The 21818-nt window shown below is 49.9% G+C and overlaps 1 protein-coding gene across 1 annotated transcript; it reads left to right on the forward strand.

The window, feature by feature from the left end:
• The first annotated feature begins 13485 nt into the window (after positions 1-13485).
• NPHS2 (NPHS2 stomatin family member, podocin) lies at positions 13486-21470 on the forward strand. Its single transcript, XM_009901914.2, has 8 exons — positions 13486-13762; positions 15646-15749; positions 16626-16698; positions 16994-17076; positions 17952-18155; positions 19061-19116; positions 20173-20251; positions 20946-21470. The coding sequence occupies exons 1-8, from the start codon at positions 13486-13488 to the stop codon at positions 21222-21224; spliced, it is 1155 nt and encodes a 384-aa protein (XP_009900216.1). The 3' UTR covers positions 21225-21470.
• The last annotated feature ends 348 nt before the right edge of the window (positions 21471-21818 follow it).

Raw genomic sequence — 21818 nt, forward strand, 5'->3', positions numbered from 1 at the left:
GTGATACCTGCACTTGCAAACCCTGGAAATCCTCCACACATGGACACAGCCAGGCTGTGGAGATGTGGACCATGTCTGATGTCCAGTGCTCACAGGTGCCCTTGTGTTATCACACCTTACACCTCTGTGCTTCAGCACATCAATAATTCCCTTCCTGTTCAAGCAAGCACTGCCACCATCCTGAAACGCTGATGCTGGAGGATGCTCAGAAACTGAATCTGCAGCTGCTGGCATTGGAATTTATTTCATTCTATGCTGGATCTTGCTTGTGATTTTGTATTTAGCAGAGCCCATAGTGGTTGTATCAATCACAAAAAAAGCCTGGCAGTGCAAAATGCTGTCCCCACCAGTGTCCAGTCCTCTCCTTATGGGTTTGAAGCTATCTAGTCACCTTGTGTATTCAAGGACAGGGCTCTGGAGCTGTAAACCAGGGCATTAGTCTATGTCAAATACCTTGGGAGTCTGGCAGAGTAGCCTGCAGTTCTCCTGTGTCTCTGGCTGGAGGGTAGGAGCATGCACAGTGTCTCAGCGTGATGCTGCGTGCCCTCAGCACACTTTCTTCTGTCCAAACATGGCCCTCAGAGCATCTTCCTGCAGGCTCCCAAGCCTGCCTGTTGCCTGAGGGGTTTAGGGGAACTCAGAGACCATGCATAGCGGTCCTCTTCACAGCACACTCCTGCCTGATGTGGATTAGTCATTGCACACCTTGGTGGGTTTGCTTTTGCCCACCCAAGCGCTGGAAAACAAACCCAGCCACACCAGAAACAGACAGCAGAAGCTACCCATCGGCTCCAACCTCTCCTAATTATCCCAGCAATGCACCCATTGTGCAACCCAGGTATCACACATGCATCAGTGTAGTGTAACAGGAGGTCTCTGTGCAACTGAACACCCCCAAATCTGAGATGTTTAGGAGACTGGAGAGACTCCCCATCCCAGTGGGCTGGAAGAAGAGACCCGCTATAGTGCCTGAAGACCACGGGTGTGGTGGTGGTTTTGCCAGGAGAGCTAATCAGTGGAGGCCATGTTCCCCACAAGCAGATCCTTCTCCATCACACACGACTACCTGGAAGCTCCAACCTGGATATTGAGGGCCAGGACTGCCCACGCTGCACAGGAGACAGGACGGGACACAGGCAGGGCTGCCCACCGTGGTGGCATCTGTCTGCACTGGAAGAGAGGCGGAACCAGCCTTGGCTAATGTCATTAGGCAAGAGTTATTCTGTCTCCTTCCCCTATGAAGATAAATGTCATTAAAGCTCAGCTCTCATGTGTTTTACAGCCAGAGACACAAGGAATATTTCCCCCTCCCCTCCCCCTGCTCCCTGGTTGGGGGTTTACAGCCTTGTGCTGTAATTAAGCAGCACAGTATTAACCCATCACATTCCCAGAGCATCCACCCGGGAGCAAGAGCTTTGCTCAAGAGCCACTTCAACTTCCCACCTTGAGCTGGAACAGTATCTCCATCCCAGGGGCACGGGAAGCAGTGTGAGAGCAGGAAGGGACCCAAAGCCCACATCTGAAACTGCTGAGGGGAAATCAATACAGCCCTTGGGGTGCACAAGCCTTGCACATTCCTGGTGCTGAGGGGCCCTTGGAACCACAAGCATCACAAGCATGGTCAAAGCAAGGCACCCAGAAAGCATCCCAGCTGCCCAATCCTAGAAGGGTAGGGGTTGGACAGGACCTCCAAGGATCACCAAGTCCAACCCCCACACCAAAGCATGTGGATGCATGTATAACAGGTTCTTCCAGCCTCCCCAGTAAGGACTTTTCAGGTCAGGAGAGAGAGTTTTTTTTCACCCCATGCTGTGAATTAAGTTCAGGAGGTGTTGGCTGCTCTTTGTTATTGTCATTGTTATTTTCCTTGCTTAGTGGCAAATGCACAAGGTGGAGCTTTATCCATGTGCTCCTGAGCCCTGCCAGGGGCTGTGGATACACTTGCCTTACCTTGAAATAGTCAAGATATGAGAAAAAAGTGATTTTTTCAGCCCCAAATTGAGGTGTCTGTCCTGAGCTGGGTGAACACATCCCTCCAGGTTCATTCCTCAAGATGTAGCTCAAGCCATGAAAAGGGAGCAGGGGGTCTGGGCAAGTTTGGCCCAGGGGAAATGGGGGAGGGGGAAGGGGGAACATCTGAGGCAGAATCACCAGCTGTATCCACAGGGATGGCTCTGAGAATGGCAGTTCCCATGGAAAACTTGGAGAAATTAGGAAAAAGCCTCTTGATTTCCTTGCCCAGTACCCATGAGGAAGCCAATGTGATGGCTCCACAGGGAAAGGGCCACCACTCTCCCCATCAGTAGTGTGTGCCACAAGCCACATCTCTCCTTTTGCTCTCCCACAATCATGAAACCTAAATATTTGATGGAGCTGAGCAGATTTTCCCAGCACCAGAAAGGAGGCACTGCACTGTGTAAGCAACCTGGGCTCTCCAGCAAGGCAAAGTCATCCAGGGGGGTTTGCTGTGACCATGGAAAAGCTCCCAGTGAGGGGAAGAAGCCCCTGGTTAGGGAAGAGGGGGCAACAGGGAGGTGATGCCAGCTGGCTCTCACCTGAGCCAGGGACTTCCTCAGGCATCGATCAGCTGAGGGTCTCTCTGCCTGCCAAGCCACAGCCCTGCTTGGCTTGGCAGAGGCTCATCGATCGCTGTGGGCAGGGCCGCGGCATTGGGTTCTAGGGAAAACATGCCCCGTGGGACCTGCCGTTCACATGGCTCCAAGCAGGACCAATACCGGCCATGGGAACAAGCCCACTGCACAGCACAGGTCCCAGCACAGGTGATGCTCAGGGGAGGGGGAAGGGCGGGCAGACAGAGCAGAAAATTAACTCCTTCCAGCCAAGAATGAACTTACCCCATGTACATCCACCACTTAGAATCATGGAACTGTTGAGGCTGGAAGAGACCTTCGAGACCATCAAATCCAGCCACTCACCTAGAGCTTGCAATCCCACCACTCCTACAGGCTCCTGGTAATGCAAACTTTGCAGATCAGTCAAAGCATCTTCCTGGGGATCAGCAGCATGGCAGTATGGGACAAACAAGGGAATGAAGCCAAGTTCATTTTGCTGGCCAGAGAACAGCTTGGGAGTCCACAGATGCCAGCTTGACCAGCACCAGCATTTATAAGCCCCAGCACAGAACAGAGTTGAAGACCACCACTGTGGAGGCAGGAAGGTTTTATCCTCTCTTTTCTTTTGCAGCAGAGCCCTCCCCAGGCTCCCTAGCTGCACAGGAGCCTTTCAGAGACATGCTCTGGCCCTAATCAGCATGTCAGAGTCTGCGAAGCCCTGGCTGCCAAGGGCAACTCTCCTTGGGCACAGCTGGCAGAGAGGTTGGGGAAAATTAAGATGTCAGCCTGATGACCAGCCAGCCCGCCCCCATGCATCATTAGGGTTCCAGCTCCCTGTATTCACGTCTTTCCTGCCCTTTTTCATGTTCTTGTCATATGTCAGCTCCCTACCAGGTAGCTGCAAGCCTGTGGGCAGATGGAGCTGCAAAACTGCTGTGAACAAGCTCAAGAAAGCAACCATGAGATGACCTGGTCCTAGGGCAGCTCCCAGACTCTCTACAGCAGTGTGCCTGGAATGCTGGCACCCTGAAAATCACAGAATCATAGAGTACCAGATTGGAAGTGACCTCAAGGATCACCTGGTCCAACCTTTCTTGGCTAAACTAGGGTCTAGAAAAGATAACCTAGCACTCTGTCCAGCTGAATCTTAAAGGTGTCCAATGTTGAGGATCCCACCACTTCCCAAGGGAGATTATTCCAATGGCTGAAAAATGTTTGCAATGTGTAAATCCCAGGAGGTGCTCACAGGAGAGACCTTCCACTACCATGATGTCCATTTTGGAAGGCTGGGAAGGATGTTCATCCCCACTTTCTGGCCCATTAGCTCCCTTTCCCACAATCACCTTCTCCAGCTGCTTCACCTCCCGTGGAGGCACCAGGAGCTGCACGTAGCAGCGCAGGGAGGGATGCCTGGCTGCACACAGCATGCCCACAGCCACACGTGCTGCCAGGGAAGCAGTAGGAGGTCACCATCAGGTTACCAAAGTACAGCCACGCTCCTGGAGCATGGGCTGAGGCTGCAGTGCTGACAGGTTTTCAAATGCCCTCAGTACCTGGGGTATGGCACTTTCTCACACCCCAACTCCACTTCACCCTGCTCCCAAAGTGACCAGGCCACCAAAATGAGGTGTCCTCCTTGCAGCCCCTCCAACGGCTGGAAGAGATGGGGAGGGCAGCAGGGGCAGTGATGGCTCCTGAAGCATCCCTGCTTCTCCAACCCCTGCCCACTCCAGTGTAGCCCAGGCTTGTCCTCATTTCAGGCTAGGCAAGCGGCAGCCCAGCCCCAGAGGTAGTGAGATGATGCCAAACCTCCTAATGGAGCTTGACAGCAGTGGGATTAAAAGCACAAGTGAGATCGTAACCCCTCTGCAATCAGTTTCTGCCTTGGAAGAGCTGAACCAGAAAAGAAACCTCCTGGCAGCAGGGAGGGATGAGGAACCCACACACACACAGGGTGAGAGCAGCAGCTGGGGATAACCTTGCCCATACCAAGCCCTCTTTGCTTGCTCTGCCAGTCTCCACCCCCACAGTAGCACCGGTGAAGGGTTTCCATCAACAAGAGCCCCAACTCCAACCAGTCCCCATAGGCTAGTACTTCTATGTCTCTAAACTTTGGATGCAGAGCAGCCCACATCATGCACTGCTCACCCCTTCCTTTTACCACCTATGAAATCAAGGCACCACACAGCACTCACAAAACCCACCCCTTCTCCCTCTGAGTCCTGCCAGTAGTACTGGAAACAATACCCAAACAGATGGGACTGAGACATGGGTAGGAGAGGAGGTGGGAGGACTCACTGAGATACAGGTGGATGCTCAGTAGGACACCTCATCCCCTGTATCTGCAGGACAAGGTGCACACAGACCCTTGCAGCTGGCACCAAGCCCAGTTCACCCTAGAACAACCCTGGTTTGACTAAAATGCAATATTGACCACATTTCCCACCCAACAAATGCTACAGCAGTGCTGCTGCCCCAGGTGTTCCCACAAGCAGGAGTATCTCAGCATCTCCTCCAAACCCACCTAGATGGGCTTCTGCAGAGATGGGTAGATAGCTTGCATCAACCATACCAGGGGTGGCTGCTCAGTCACCCTCCAAAAAGCCAGCAAGGCAGAAGCACTGCTCCCATCCCTGCTCATCCAAACCCCAGCAGCCAGAGGCTGCTTTCAGCGAGACACAGGGGGAAGTGGAGCTTTTCACTGCGAGAAAAAGGGAAAAACTCCTGGGAGCGGTGGGAAGAGCTGATGGGTTTTGGCACAGTGCTCAGGCTGAAAAGCTAGCTCCAGCTCCAGCCCTTCTTTTGCAGTGACCTGTACTGAGAACTGGCTTTTCCCTTTTTCTTACCAAATGGAAAGAAAAAGAAATCCTTCCAGGTCAGAGGAAAGAAAAGCCTTTACTCATGGGTCAAGTGAAGCAATCTGATGCAAGCTTGAGTGCACCTTTAGCCTTCCCAAGCCAGGAAAAGATTCAATTTCCATCTGAAAAAAAAAATAATCTAAAAATAAAAAGACAAATGTTTTTTGGGTCAGAAGCACTCAATTTTGGTTTTTAAGCCCAAATGACTTGCTGAATTGAACCTCTCTTTTGGGTAGACCCACGGTTTTCAAAGTGCAGAGGAGTAGGAGGGGATGAGCTGGTGCAGCGATCTGGAAAATTTCAACCACGCTGAGACAGCAGCGGCCACAGTGACAGCAGGCACCTCAGGGGCCACCCCATGTCCCTGGCATGCAGCTCAGGTATCCCAGCCTCAGCTCTGGCTGAGCCCAGCTGTGCACTGGGGCACTGGGAGGGAGGTGTTCGGCTGCCTCCACAGCACTTTACTCATCCAAAGTGAGCTGTCATTTTCCAGCCTCCTCCCCACCAGCCAAATACTTCCTGACAGCTCGTTTAGAACTCAAAGCACCTGACGACTGCCACAGCCAGACAGCTGCTCACAGGCACCATGAGAAACTCTTCCATAATCCCCCACCCCCAACCCAAAAATCTCTGCCTGAGCACCACTCCTTACCCTTCCCAAACCCACCCCCCTGCACTGTGGGGCTGCTGGAGTCACTGGAGCCCTTCTCAAGCTTGTCTAGCTCCAGCTCTGCTCTCACATGCCTGGCCTCGGCCAAGGGGACCCCATGTTTCACAGAATGATAGAGATTGGAAGGGGCCTCTGGAGATCACCTGGTTCAACTCCTGGCACCACAGCAAGTTCACCTGGAGTTTAAGCTGGGCATGGAGGTTGTCAGCATTCCCAAGCAGGACACAGACCTGCAACCACCTCTCTTTTGCTGGGGAGCAAACACTGAACAGAGCAAAAAGCACCAGAGGGATTCAGGAAATGGCTGCTGAGCAGCCCTGACAGGCAGCACCCCCAGCACCCCCCCCCCCCCAGCCTGCATGGGCAGCCTGGATCCCTTCTCCAGGACAAACCACATGTTCTACCTGGAAATAGGGAATTGTTTTTTTGTTGCACAGCAATTTAACAAAGCTGGGGAAATGCAGAGTAATGCCAGCTGCCAGCAGGAGCTCAGCAAAGAACACAGGGATGCCTGTCAGTGGTCAGCAGGGAGAGAGGCTCTCAGAAAAAAAGGCAAGAGATACATACCCAGCAAAGGGTTTCCATCACCAAAGTGACAGCTCCTGCTTCCCACCAGCCCAGCAGGGAAGAGGGCTGCCTGCCCCACCTCTCCCCACCTAGCAGGCTCCCTCCCAGACCCCACACATCACCCGAGTCCATTAGCAAGTCCCTGGAGGGCACACCTCGCTGGTGTGTTGCTTAACCCCAGCTTTTAGGGAGAGCTGCAAAGCTGCACTGCCTTTCAATTTTTAATTTGCTCTAAACATTCCAGTCCTCTCCTGTGGGAAAACTCCCAGGCCATAACTCCTGTCAGCAGAGCAGGCCTGCCCCATAGCTATGGGGAGGGTGGAAACAGGGGCCAAAGCAGCTCTACTCCAAGCTGCTCTCCTTTGGAAGAGTGGGAGCTCTTTGCATGCACAGCCTGGGACAAGGGGTACCCACACTGGAAGGTTCAGTGAAAGAGCTTCTAGTGACACATGGAAGATGCTTCTTGAGGAGGATGTCCCCTCCAGCTGCCTGACATCTGCACAGACAGGACTGTTGCAGGGCAGAACATCTTTCTTTTTCATCAAACATCTCTGTGTGGTTGAGTCCCTCCAGACTCTTTTCCCTCTCAATGTCTGGTACAGGCACCTCTCCTTCCCCACCACCTGGGAGCAGAGTGGCAATGACCTGGAGCAGGGACATGAATGCAGCATCGCTTTCTAGTCCCCAAGGTGTCTCTCTCTTTTTCCCACTGCCTTAAGCAAGAAATGTACAAACAGGGACCTGCCAGGCATGAGAAATGTGATCTGAGCTGCTCTGGGAATGGATATGCCACTGCATGGCTGGGAAGATCAGCCCAGGTCACCCTGGAGCAGGGGAATGGCTCCAGGTGGGTTTTCTGTCATTCAGGTGCTGGAGGGGGTCCAGGCTTAGGGTTAAGTGTCAGTTCTTCACCCACCTTTTACTTTGATGGAAAGAGTGTGGAAAACTAATCAAGCATTTGTGGACATGTGAATGGCAAAAATGGTACAAAAAAAGAAGATCCTGACAAGTTAGGCATCAAAAAGGGTACACAGGATCACAGCAAAGCCCTACAGACCCCCTCCAACAGGTGCCTAGGGAGAGTGTGGAAAAAAGAGTGAGGTGCAGTGGTAACAGCTCAGAACATACTCCATCACTCTGGGATGTGGTTTCCTGGTTTAACAGTTTAGTGGCCATGGCAGTGTTAAATTGATGGTTGGACTTGATGCTCCTAGAGATCTTTTCCAACTTCAATGATTCTATGGTTCCTTGACTCCTCCAAAACCTGACACATTAGGGAGCTCCCAAGTCAAAGGGGAGGTCCTAATTATAGAATGATAGAATTGTTTTGCTTGGAAATGACCTCTAAGATCATCGAGTCCAACCATTGACCTAACACCACCATGTCCTGAAAGAAATGTGTGGACATGGCATTTAACATCTCTGGGCAGCCTGTTCCAATGCCTGGCCACTTTCTCAGTCATTTTTTCATAATAGCCAACCTAAACCTCCCCTTGGAGGAACTTCATCTTGTTCTGTCACTTGATACTAGGGAGAAGAGATCGACTCCCACCTCACTCCAACCTCCTTTTAGGTGTAGAGAGTAATGAGGTCTCCTCTCAGCCTCCTTTTTTTCCAGACTAAACAACCTCAGGTCCCTCAGCCGCTCCTCCTAAGAATTGTTCTCCAGACATTTCACCAGCTTCATTACCCTAATTTAACACGAGTGTGCCTGCTCCTTTTTTGCATACATGTAAGCTCCAGTGTCTACACCTTCCCCTTCGAGACCTCTGCAGCATCTCCCCAGCCCCAATTTCCCTGAGCAGTGGTGAGACCCATACCCAAAAGTCCTAGTAGTACCATAGTATCAGTCAGGGTTGGAAGGGACCACAAGGATCATCTAGTTCCAACCCCCCTGCCATGGGCAGGGACACCCCACACTAAATCAGGCTGGCCAGAGCCTCAGTCTCCAGTCCCCAGTCTCCAGGCAACCACAGGATCCTCCATCCCTCAGGCACGGAGAGGGGATGGAGGCAGCCCCAGCCGGGCATGGGGATGCTCCCCACCCATCTCCTCACCTCCCTCTCCCTCCCGAGCATCCAGAGACGAGTTTTAGGCTGAAAGGAGCTGAGCTGCCGAGAGCTGGCCTCGGCTGCCACCTAGCAGTGAGTGACCCGGCAGCAGCGGGGACAGGGTGGTAGCTCCTCCAGCCCGGGGCCAGGCAGGGGAGGACGTGGGGCATCTGGTTGGAAAATCTTTCACTCCGTTAAGGGTCATCTTGGCTCATTTCCTCAATTTGTGGCGAGTAGGCGGTGTCAAACTCTTCCACTGAACTTGCATAAGGCAGCAGGCATTGAGGGCTCTCCAAGAAAATGAGGTGCCTGCAAGACCTGTGTAAAAACACCCAGGGGAGGGTGTGATTAGTGCACACTCGGTTCCATTCGATGCCCTGATCTTTCTTATCGCAGAATGGTAGAATTATTCCTGTTGGAAAACACCTCTAAGATCATCGAGTCCACACATTAACCCAACACCACCATTAAACCATGTTCCCAACTGCCATGTTCCCATGTTTTCTGAAAGCCTCCAGGGATGGTGACTCCACCACCTCCTTGGGCAGCCTTTTTCAATGCCTGACCATGTTTCAGTGAAGAATTTTTTCCTAACAGCCAATCTAAGCCTCCCCTGGCACAATTTGAGGCCATTCCATTATCTGTCAAAGTCCACAAAGAACTGAAATGTCAGCAACTGGATGACTTATAGAGAAATTAAATAAAATACTAATTACTCACAACCTTGGCCAAAGGGCACCTTCTCTTGCAGAGCAAGCTGAAAAGAGTGGCAGGTCATTATGAGACACAAATCATTGTGTCTTCAGAAAGAATTAACAGCTGGCTCACCTCTCAGCAACCCCACACAGAACAAATGATGGAGCTCCTGTGAGGGAGTGGGAACTGAGTCAGAGGAAGTCCCTCTGCATTTTTGCTTAAGAATACAAATTTAACTCAAGCTTTAGGGATAGCCATAGAGAGAGAGGGACTAGAGTTGATGTTTAACTCAGCACAGAGTTAAAAATGTCACTGGTGTTGCTGGTTTGTGTCCTTCCATTCAGATGATGTGTCAAGAGTGCAAAGCCATTAGCATCCAAGAAACGCAGCTTACAACCTGAAGGGTGGTTGTAGCCAGGAGGGGGTTGGGCTCTTCTCCCAAGCAACCAGCACCAGAACAAGAGGACAGAGTTTTGAGCTGCACCAGGAGAAGTTTAGGCTCGAGGTGAGGAGGAAGTTCTTCACTGAGAGAGTTGTTAGCCATTGGAATGTGCTGCCCAGGGAGGTGGTGGAGTCACCATCCCTGGAGGTGTTTAAGAGGGGATTGGATGTGGCGCTTGGTGCCATGGTCTAGTCATGAGGTCTGTGGTGACAGGTTGGACTCAATGATCTTTGATGTCTCTTCCCACTGTGATGATTCTGTGATACAGAGTTTTTCTGCCCAGAAGTGCAGGTGACACTACCACAGCCTAGGTAAAACGACTGCTTTGCAAGTTACTAACATTATGGCCTTGTTCATCACAGCGCTTCTAATAGTCTGTCCTGACCATGCACTTGGATACTTTGCAGCAGGGTGAAGTTCTGATTGCATCTCTCTCCTCTGCCCTGCAGCATCCCAATGAACAACTGCTTGCTGCATACCCAACTAACACGTTCCAACCTGCTCTCCTCCTCTTTAGAGAGTTTTAAAACCAAAATAGCAAATTGGAGGTTTTATGTCAAATACTAGTTGTACAAGCATTTCCCAAGACTTGCCTTGCTAGAATGTTTAAACAGGTTCCCTTTGTGATACATAGGAACAAAAATTTAGGGCTACCTGGACCAGTTCTGTGCCCCTCAGTTTAGGAAAGATATTGAGTTGCTGGACCATGTCCAGAGAAGGGCAACAAAGCTGGGGAGGGGTTTGGAGCACAAGCCCTATGAGGAGAGACTGAGGAAGCTGGGTTTGCTTAGCCTGGAGAAGAGGAGGCTCAGGGGAGACCTTCTTGCTGTCTACAACTACCTGAAGGGAGGTTGTAGACAGGCAGGGGCTGGCCTCTTCTCCCAGGCAACCAGCACCAGAACAAGAGGACACAGTCTCAAGCTGCACCAGGGGAGGTTTAGACTGGATGTTAGGAAGAAATTCTTCATAAATAGAGAGATTGGCCATTGGAATGGGCTGCCCAGGGAGGTGGTGGAGTTGCCATCACTGGAGGTGTTCAGGAGGAGACTTGATGGGGTGCTTAGTGCCATGGTTTAGTTGATTGGGTGGTGTTGGATGGTGGGTTGGCCTTGATAATCTCGAAGGTTTCTTCCAACCTGGTTTATTCTGTTCTATTCTGTATCGTCCCTTGTTCACCCTTCCCACAAGAGGGAAGGGGAATTGCCTGTGAACTTCAACAACCCAAACTAAAGTTTCTCTAAAGGATCAGAACAGCCTGCCAAAATTTTTCAAAGGGTGGGTTTTGTGAAGTGCAGCACAGAGTCAAACTGCAGTCCCAGGCTTTCAAGTTCATTAGCACACAAAACACCAAAGGCAGGAAGAGCTCCTGGAGGTCTTTCCTTACCTATATGCCTCAATCATGCAGTTGTGTACAGCCACAAGAGATGGTTGGCAGAGGAAATAAGTCTTGGTAAGAAGATTTTCCTGGGAAAAAGAAGGCCTAAAGACTTTCAAAAGAGACAAATAGAGGGGGCACAAAAATTCTCACAAACAGGTTTGGCAGTTTGTGCTGTTCTGTGCTGTTCTTTTCCATCCCTTTCTAAAAACACATTACTAAAGGGAAAAAATAACCAAACGTTTCAAAGTCCAGCCAAATGGTAGAGTTGAGATGGCAGGAACTGAGCAATGGCTACAAATTCCAGTCTGCACTCACAGCCAGAAATCCATACTCTGAATGAGCTAAACATCCCTTCTATCACACAAGAAAGTCACAACAACCTGTAGAACACTTCCAGTTAACTCCCTCCCTTGGAACAGCTGCCTCCTGAGATGCTCCATCCCTGGTTTTGTAGTCTGCATCAAGAGGACAAGCAGTGGTTAGCTGTTCCAGTGTACCCACAAATTCAGTTTCTAAACCAAGCACAGAATGCAAACTGTATAAAAACAACTGGAAGCCCAGGAGACATTTTCAGAAGGTGAGAGGAAAACAACAGTTAAAAGGTACATCAAAACATGGGAAGAAACATCAAACCTAAGAAATTAAACAGAGAGATACAGGGGGGGAAAAAAAACAGAGGGAAGTGATCTACAGCTCTGGGAATCCATCCTACACATCCTTGTTTTGGAGCATCACTTCATACCAGCATGGGGTTCCAAACAATTTCTGCACCTGCAAGGAAACAAAACCTCATCTTTGAGGATAAAAGTTATTTTCTCATAAGCACAGACTTTGATAACTTTGAGTATGTCTGTCACCAGCTCCAAGGTGGATCAGAAGCCCAGGACATGTAGAAAGAGAGGTTTGCCAATCATGGCCACCCTGCACAGCTGAAACCAGACCTGAGACACTGCTTGCTGCTGTTGCTTAAAAAGCCACCTACTCTTTCAGCAGCTAGAGACCATCTGCCCCCGTTGCCCCTGTCCCACACTGGACAAGTGATATCCACAAAATGAAAATGGTCTCTGGAGCACTTCCAAAGTAAATGCAGTCACCTTATGAATTTATTAATTACATTCCATTTCCATCCAACTTTCCTCCTCCTCTCCAGTGACCTGCTGACAAGGCACCCAGCATGTCAGAGAAGAGAAAGCAGGGAGCTGGTGCTGCTCTCCCCACTGCCTGCAATATCCTGACTCCATGTGGGCCGTAAGTCTTCAATAAAATAGGAATCTGTGACAAAACAAGAGCAGCACCTCCCCAGATCCCTCCATCTGCTCCTCCACACCAGAGACTGCGCATCCCTGAGCTCAGCACTGGCCTCTTGATGGAGAAGTCACCACTTTATGTTCCAGCACTGTCTTGCTGTAGCATACTTTCCAGCCAGGTGGTGGTTTGTTTTTGTTTGTTTGTTTGACTACAACTGGTGACTTTAAAGCACTTTAGAAATGTTTCTTGTGGGGTTTTCTGCAGGTGTCACCTGAGGCTGTGCAGCATGAAAAGACAACGCTCTTATGTTTGTTCTGCCACACTCCTAATGTGGAAAACCACAAAGGTATTGAGGCACAAACTCTTTTGGCAATTTAGAAGACAGATTCCACACCTCCAGCCCTGCAGTGGCCTCCATGCTTTGTTCTGATGGCTGAACTGAGACCAGCAAACTTCCCCCTGCTGTTAAATCATGAGGTGACCTGTGAGAGAGTGTTTGCTGCCAGGATCCCACCACTGTGCCAGCCCAAAGGTTTCTAAAGAGCTGAAGTACTACTCACTCAGCTGCTCTCCACGAATGTCCTCTTCACTGGTCTCACAAGCAAGGGGTTTTTGCCCTGCTGTTTATTGCTCTGGGCCCCTCTCCCTCTGTGAAGGCTTTGGAGACACATCTGATATCTGCATTTAGAATGTTTTTCAACAGCTTTGCAGAAAGCACCTACTAAATTTCCAAAGGCAGGAAGATTAAAACAGAATGCACCCCTGGAGTCTACCCTGTCCAAGTCTAAGCTTCCTTCCCATCTCCACAGCAGTGTGGGATGAGAGCAGAGCAGCTGGAAAACAGCTGCTGACTTTGCTGTCCATTAGACCTGACAAGCCTGTGACAAACTTGAAACGAGCCTTAATGTGACGCCTCCCCTTCCCTCCTCCCTTGCCTGCAGCAATAAATTCAAGCACAAACTCATCCTACGCCCACAGGCAGCTGCATGCTCCTCGGCGCAGATGAGGATGGATAAGAGGCCTCGGAGCACTTCCAGAGAGTCTCACAGGAGACGCAGAGAGTCCCCTGCTACACAGAGCAAACGAGAGAAGAGGGAGAGCAGCAGAGAAACCAGCAAAGGAAAGGGAGACACAAAGCAGGAGAAAGCAAAGGAGATCAAGAGCACCGCAGGGGCTGATGGCAGGGTGCACACATCCACAGTGGTGGATGTGGATGATGTGGTATCTGATGAAGAAATGGAGGCAATGGCATTGCTGGACAGCGAGCGGCAAGAGGAAGGTATGACTCACAGAAAGAAAGGGGCCAGAAAGCTATGGGCCTTTTGGCTCTGCCTGGGTCACAGTACAGCTCTGTTATCTGCAAAGTGAGTGTCATCACACCCACCTTGCAGAGATGTGTAGTTATCCTCAGGAGAGGAGATTCCAGTCTCCTGCAGTCGGTCCAGGCTGATCAGCACTGGCTGATAGCACAGCAATGGGCGTTGCAACAAGCAGTTGCATCCCCAGCATCCTTCATGCTTCAGGTGCCACTCCCCAGTTCTGTTCTTGCTCTATTCTCTTCCTTTTCTCACTTGCCTGTTTTCAGGTGGATGGGATCAGCCTTAATGCCAGGTCATAGCCAAACAGACTGCACTGCAGAGAAGAGCTGCACTTAAGGTGCGCACTCGTAGCTCCCCTTCTGAATAACCTTCAAGAGCAGCGTCTCTCCAGGCCACATGTTTGTTAGGCAGATTCTCAGCCTGTCCTGATAGGATGGAGCATCAGTAATCTTTTGGCAAGATGGTTGGGCCTCTTTGGACCCAGAATTACCACAGACATGGCAGATGTGCACTACAGAAGCCAGCATCACTGCTTCAATGCCAGCAGCTCTGCAGCCCCAAGAGTAACACAAAAGCTCAGACTTGCTCCTGTTTCTCTGGGAACTAAAATTTTCATAGATGTCTATTCTGCCTTAATCACAGAAATCCCAGCTAGTGAGTGGTGCTGTGGAGCTGTAGTCCTCACACATTCTTGGAATCTGAACCTCCCCCAGGACCTGGTCCTAGAGGTCCAAAGGCAAAGGGACAGGGATGGAAGGGCTAGAAGGGATCCAAAGCAGAAGGGATGCTAATTTCATTGCAGGAAAACATGGTCCAGCCTCTGGACCAAGGTACACTCAGAGTAATCTATCAATTTCCTTGACCTACCTGTGGATTTTCCCTCAGGCAGAAGAACAACAAAGGGCAGCCAAAGCAAGATGACCCACAGTTACTTTGGGGAGATGTAGAAGGCAATATTCATCTGAGGGTGATGAGCTCAGTCAGCCTCCAGTATGTTGATGTCAATGCTGTAAAGAACAGGGAGATTTCAGAAACATCAGTGGCTTGGTCCCACTGCATTAGATAGATGGGATGCAACTAAACCCTGGTTGCAAACAGACCTAAGATACTTTGGTAGAAAAAGGCACTTGAAGTCATGCATGTGGAAAACTGATTTTTATTGATAGGCTAGTAGTAAAGAGAAAGTGTATCTTTCCAGATAAGCTTCTGCCAGTCCAGCTCACCTGATAGGTTTCCCATGCCAAGACTTACAACACTGTTTGGCAGGCACAGGTCTTGAAATTGAAGGCTGCTTTCTCATCAAGCTACTATAACAAAGCATGGATCAGTTTCTGACAGTAAAACAGAGACAAAATCTATCAGTCCATCCTGCAGCTCCTGGCCACCTGGGGCAAGGAATATCTTCTCCCAGGCAGCCAGTACCAGAACAAGAGGACACAGTCTCAGGCTGCACCAGGGGAGGTTTAGGCTGGATGTTAGGAAGAAGTTCTATACAGAGAGAATGATTGCCCATTGGAATGGGCTGCCTGGGGAGGTGGTGGAGTCACCATCATTGGAGGTTTTCAGGAGAAGACTTGATGGGGTGCTTGGTGCCGTGGGTTAGTTGTTTGGGTGGGTTGGGTTGGTTGATGGGTTGGACACGATGATCTTGAAGGTCTCTTCCAACCTGGTTTATTCTATGTATTCTATGTATTCTATATTCTTTAACACACCTCCACAGAGAGACAAATGTTCCAGCTACACCAAATCTAGGCAAAGGACAACCCTGAAGCTGATTTGTGTAGGCATTTGTCTAGCCATCAGCAGTCCTCTTCTAACACAGTCATGTTGGATTTCTTCCTAGGTCTAAAGTCTCCAGGTCTGGGCATCTGTGAGTGGCTTCTGACCATCTTGTCTTTTCTGTTTGTGATAATGACCTTCCCCATTTCTATCTGGTTCTGCATGAAGGTGAGACTAGTCATGAGGCCTCTCTGGGTTTAGTATTTGGTGCCTGATGTGGATGTACACAGCCCACTCATTCCACAATTGTCAGGCATGAGCATAAAGTTTTTTTGGTCCAAGGCTCTACTTGCACAACTTTAGCTTCTGGTTAATTTTGCCTTCTGACATGTTGCTGCCACAGAGGGCTCCAACCACAGCCTGCAGTACCAGCAAGGCAAGGGCTTAGGTTACCCCTTTTAAAAACACTTTCAAATGCCATCTTCAGCCTACTCAGCCCAGAGATGGCTGCACTGAAAAAAACCAGGGTAAATTGGTTTGGGCTTAAAAAAATTTAAGAGATTGGTCTGTTATTTAATATCTTTTTATGCCCCACCTCTTTCTCCTCTTTTCTCAAATTTATAGCATGGCTACAAGTAGGCATATTTTGATTCCCAGGGAATTTCACATGCATCCTGATCTCCACAAGAGTGTCAGTAGCATGGCTCAGATTTTACATCTGTGAGCACACACACACACATGGTTCTGTGGGAGGTGGACAACCAAAATTTAACTCAGAGTGTTGAAGTCTGGGCAAGCTGTAAGGAAGCAAAATGCTGGCCTCATGCTTGGAAACCCTGGGCAGCTCTTATACAAGCTACCCACCAAACCTTGGTCTGTCACAGGACTGCTCAAATGTTACTTAGGCACAAGGCTAGGCAGCAATTCAGGGCCAGGTTCTCCACTTGTAAAGGGAGAACTTGGTAAGGGACCTGGGTAAATGTAAAGGGACTTGGTGGTGAAAGGTGACTCCACTAGCTGTGGTGATTCCACAACTGAGGTGTGAGGTCCCTTTCCCCAGTCCTACACCTTCCTCTCCAGCCTAGCTTTTGTTTCCCTCTGCAGGTGGTGAGGGAGTATGAGAGAGCCATCGTTTTCCGACTTGGACATCTCCTTCCTGGCAGAGCCAGAGGACCTGGTAAGGTGTTTACCAAGCTCCCCTCAGCCACATCACTCCTCTTCTTCTTGCTCTACTAAAGCTCACATGCTGGTGCCCTCCAAGCAGACATGGCTGGACAGGAGATGGGATGGCCCTCTTAAGGGCCAGTATCTTCTAATGGCTTTTCCCAACACAGAAGTAACCTCAGAATTTGGGCCTATCTGTTGCTGTTCCTTTGTAGCTCTGCATGCCAAACTCTCCCAAGCAGGAAAGGCAATTTGTGTGATTCTGATGATCACCAGTTTCTCTTCCTCCCTTTCTCCTCCTTCCACAGGTCTTTTCTTTTTCCTTCCCTGCCTGGACACATATCACAAGGTAGACCTCCGCCTGAAAACCCTAGAGATCCCCTTCCATCAGGTATGGCTGACACCTCCTCTCTACAGGAATTTTTGGATCTTTTTAAAGTTACACTTTCCTTATGCTTCCAGCCTTCATCTCTGCACATAAAAGTTTGAAAGAGACATTTCAAAGTAACCATAACACCTCAAAAAATGTAGGGGGGGAAAAATCACCACAGTCAATTTTCTTCTATTTAAAAATTGCTGCCTTTAATCTCATTTGGTTTGACATGATTCACTGGCAACATACACCAGTGGGGTGTGGCAGGGCCAGAGATGCTGGACCATGGTTTTTATCCACCATGCTGAGGAGCAGCAGGAACAGGAGCTTAAACAGGGACAGGTTGGACTTGATGATCCCTGGGGTCTCTTTCAACCTTGGTTATACTGTGATACTGTGAACTATGATCTTAAAACAGTGTGACACTCTACTACTTGGGCAGAAGAAAAGGCTGAACCCTTGTTTCTAAGCCTTGAACCCACAAACCTCCCTAGCCACAGCTGCTCCTCTCCTTTTGGGGAATGTTGTCTGTGCTACTGCATTGCCCGTGGGACAGTCCTTGTCTGGTGGCATCACCAAGCTCACCTCCATAGCATACAGCACATTTCCTTCTGGAGACACAGTAAGTGAGCATACAGCTCAGGACACAGCCTGCTCTTGGAGCAGGATGACTACATACTCACAGTCCCTGTCTGAAGAGCTGTACTGAAGAGACAGACACAAAGATCCTGCTCAGGGAGCCAAGATCCAGAGGTTATGTGGTGTAGTCAACAGCAGAAGTGGAAACAAAGATGTAACCATCCAGATAGTCTTCACTATTCTCTTGTGTGCTTTTCTGTGCTGACTTAGAGATGTCAGAACCAGCTCCATCTCCCATAATGTCTTCTGCTTAGGTAGTGACCAAAGACATGGTTACCTTGGAGATTGATGCTGTCTGCTACTACCGGTTGGAGAATGCCTCTCTTCTCCTCACCACCCTGACCAGCATCTCCAGTGCCATCCAGTTGCTGGTGCAGACCACCACAAAGCGTCTCCTGGCACATCGAGCCTTCTCTGAACTTCTCTTGGACAGGAAGACCATCAGCCAGGAGATAAAGGTGCTTCCACAGGGCAGGAGACAGCAGAGCAAGGGGTAAACCGAGGCTTCACAATGGAGCTCAGGCAATCAGTCCCTGAAAAACCATAGGCATTGGCTTGCAGAAGGGTACAGTAACAATGCACCTCCTTCACATAGAAATGGGAGGGTTTTCTTCTGTATTTTTTGACTCTGATCACTGCAGAGGAAGGATACACAGTGTGGGCCCCACAGGAGGGAGACAGGATGGTGTGAGGGGCATGAAGGAACCACTCGGACCAGCTTTACCAGTGTGTGTGTGATACCTTTCCTTCAGCACTTACCCCAGGGAAGAGACTCTCACAAGAAATGTATTCTGCAGCCTGATCAGGTTGCCACAAACCCAATGTATGTGGGATCTCCAGCAGCAGTTCTCTGTACACAACATGTGTGGGGATACTGGTCCAGAACTGAATGTTTCCTATGGAACTGAACTGGTTCCACACCTGACCCAGTGTAGCCTGGTTAAAGCATACTAAAGTCCTGGCAAAAACACACATAGAAAGTGATGAAGTAGTATTTCTGAGGGGACTCACAAAACAGCACACAAAAGCCCACAGTTAACTGCCTTCAGTGTCACAGAATCAGACTGGTAGGGGTTGGAAGGGATCTCTGGACATCATCTAGTCCACCCTAAAGCAGTCACCTGGAACAGTTTGCACAGGAACACGTCCAGACAGGTTTTTAAAGTCTCCTGAGAAGATGACTCCTCAACCTCTCCAGGTAGCCTGGTCCAGTGCTCCAGCACCCTCAAAAGCTTTTCCTTATAGAAACATAGATTTGTTTCATTTGGAAACATCCTCTAAGATCACAGAGTCCAGCCATCAACCTGTCAAAGCCAGTGCTGTTGGTGATCTCCCCATGGTCTAAAAGTATTCCTCTTCACAGGTGGCTTTGGATGCTGTCACAGGCTGCTGGGGGATCAAAGTGGAGAGAACAGAAATGTAGGTAGGAAATGCCGGTAGAAGGGGACTTGCCTGGCCCTTTTGCCCTGCTCACTACTGCCTGCTCCTCTTCCACTTTGCCTCTGGATCTCTTCCTCCAGCTATTCTGCAGAAGGCAGAGCCTCATCTCTCACCTTCCTGTTTTCCTTGCCCCTTTCAGCCTCTGTGTCAAAACTTTCATGTGTGAAGACTGTGCTTGCTACTGCAATGACAGCCAGGGTGGGATCCTTAACTGGGATCTTATCAGCATTTCACTGCTACTGCAGGCAGAGTTTGCACCCAATTCTGGTAGACCAAGGGGAGCAGCAGGCACTGAATCCTGTGTCCCACTCTGAAGGCTCTGAGGTCCAAGCACTGATAAAGATGGGCTCATCACTCAGAAGCCCATGCAGAAAGGTTGAGAAGTCCATAGAAGAGAGGTCCAAGCAGCCAATGAGTAAATCTAAGAACAGAAAGAAATTTCTGTGCCTGTCCTGAAAGCAGCTCCTAGCAAGTTCTCTGCTGTCTTACAAAGTGAGCTCAGAATTAAAGCCTCAGAGACACAGAGATGAGGTCTCTTTGTCACCTAGTGATCACGCAAGCCTGGTCACTAGAAAACCAGTGTGGAAAAGAAGGATGGGAATGAAGGTAAAAGGCACACAGAAAGAGACACTCAAACAACAACAACAAACCAAATAACAATAAAAAACACAAAACAAAACAAACCAACCAAAAACCACCTAAGTTTTGTGAGCTGCCTGGTGACTGCTTCGGTCCAAAGCCCCTGCTCCTTTCTAGCCATTTTGGTTCTCAGCCAGTGTGCCCTTATCTTGCAGTAGAGGCTAACTGGGTACAATTAAAGCTCTGTGAATGGGATTTTGTATGTGGGGCAGGCATCTCAAGTACAGCTTTTAAGCACACTGTGGATGCTAAAAGCACTTTTGTGAATATCATAAAACCCACTGAAAGGCTGAGACAAGGGACTGACTGATGAGCCCAGTGCAATCCTCAGATTGACCATCCAGCGCTGCTAGGAGAGCCCAGAGCCCAGCTAATCCCTGTGCTTTACCACCACAGCAACAACGTGCAGCTGCCTGCTGAGGTCCGGCAGTCCCTGGCTGTGGAAGCAGAGGCCCAGAGACAGGCCAAAGTGCGGGTATGCCAGCTCTGAATACTCCTCATCTCCTTCCAAAGCATCCTTCTTTCCTTTCCCACCTTCTGGTTTGAGTTCCCCGAGACATGCTGCTGAAGCACAGCTCTGGAAAGGGGTTTCCTTTAATTCCTTTCAAAGAGCTGTGTATATCAAGGGGAGCTGCAGCAAAAGTCTGGGTCAGCCTAGCAGAGTGCCAGATCTGCTACGTGGTTGATGTGAAGGACAGAAAGACACACCAAACAGGTTTGGGATTATCCCTGAACCCACAGCAACCACCATGGGGATCTCTTCCTCAGTGTTTCACTCTCCTCTAGGAGCCCAGTGCAGGGCTGCCACCATTGTCATGCACCCTGCACCATGCTCAGTCTGGGCTGGTCTCTATGCATTGAGCTGAGCTTCTCAAAAGTTTGGTGTTCAGCACCCTTTGCACGAGCCTGGGCCTGCCCACTCCCATGCTTTTGCAGCAAGGGTATGATCAACTAGGAGCCCTAGTGGGTCTGGTAAAAATAAGTTAGACATGAAGTCCCAGACTTTGGGGAGCATCAAGAGGCCTAGCATGATGGTCTTCAGAGAGCTGGAATGTCACAATCACGCCAGCCCTGGGAATTTTATGGTGGCAACCTCCCTCTTCAAGGAGCAGTCTGTTGCCCCTTATTCCCAGTGTCACAGAAATCATCTTTACTCCTCTGCTTGGCAGGTTATTGCTGCTGAGGGGGAAAAGGCTGCTTCTGAGTCCCTGCGGATGGCAGCTGAGATCCTGTCTAGTGCGCCTGCTGCTGCTCAACTCCGTTATCTCCATGCACTGCACTCCCTTACTGCAGAGAAACCTGCTGCTTTCATCTTGCCCTTGCCTTTGGATGCCATGAACCTCATCTCTCCAGCTACCCACAGTCCTTCAACAGTGACCAGCCTCCTCGCAGATGCCACAAAGCTCCCAGAAATCCCCAAAGACAAGAAGGACTCACCCATGCTCTAAGAGCTGTCCCAGAAACAGTTGCCAAACCACTCCTGGCCAGCTTTGCTCAGAGAGGAACAAGAAAGCAGCCCACCAGCAGATCCTGGTCTGGAGGCAGGAGAAGAGGTAGTCCAGGCCTGTAATATAAAGCAGATTGTACACAGAAAAAAAAGCCTCTGCTTGTTTTGGAAAGGGACAAATACAGAGCACAATGCAGCTGGCAGGTGAGCAGAGTGTTGAGGGAAATGGGATGTGGTCCCTTCCCTTTTACAGGGCCAGATGCACCCCCCCCTAGGTCTTGGCCCTTGGAATCTGCTCTATCACAGAATCATAGAATGTTAGGGGTTGGAAGGGACCTCCAGATATCATCTAGTCCACCTCCCCTGACAAAGCAGTATCACCTAGGGCAGGCCACACAGGAACACATCCAGTTGGGTCATGAAAGTCTCCAGAGAAAGAGGCTCCACAATCTTTCCGTGCAGCCTGCTCCAGTGCTCCGTCACCCTTATAGTATAAAAGTTTTGCCTCATGTTGAGGACGAACTTCCTGTGTCCCAGTTTGTGTCCATTGCCTCTCATCCTATCACAGGGCACCACTGATAAGAGACTGGCCCCT

This window comes from Dryobates pubescens, chromosome 11, assembly GCF_014839835.1.
Source record: "Dryobates pubescens isolate bDryPub1 chromosome 11, bDryPub1.pri, whole genome shotgun sequence".
Lineage (NCBI taxonomy): Eukaryota > Metazoa > Chordata > Aves > Piciformes > Picidae > Dryobates > Dryobates pubescens.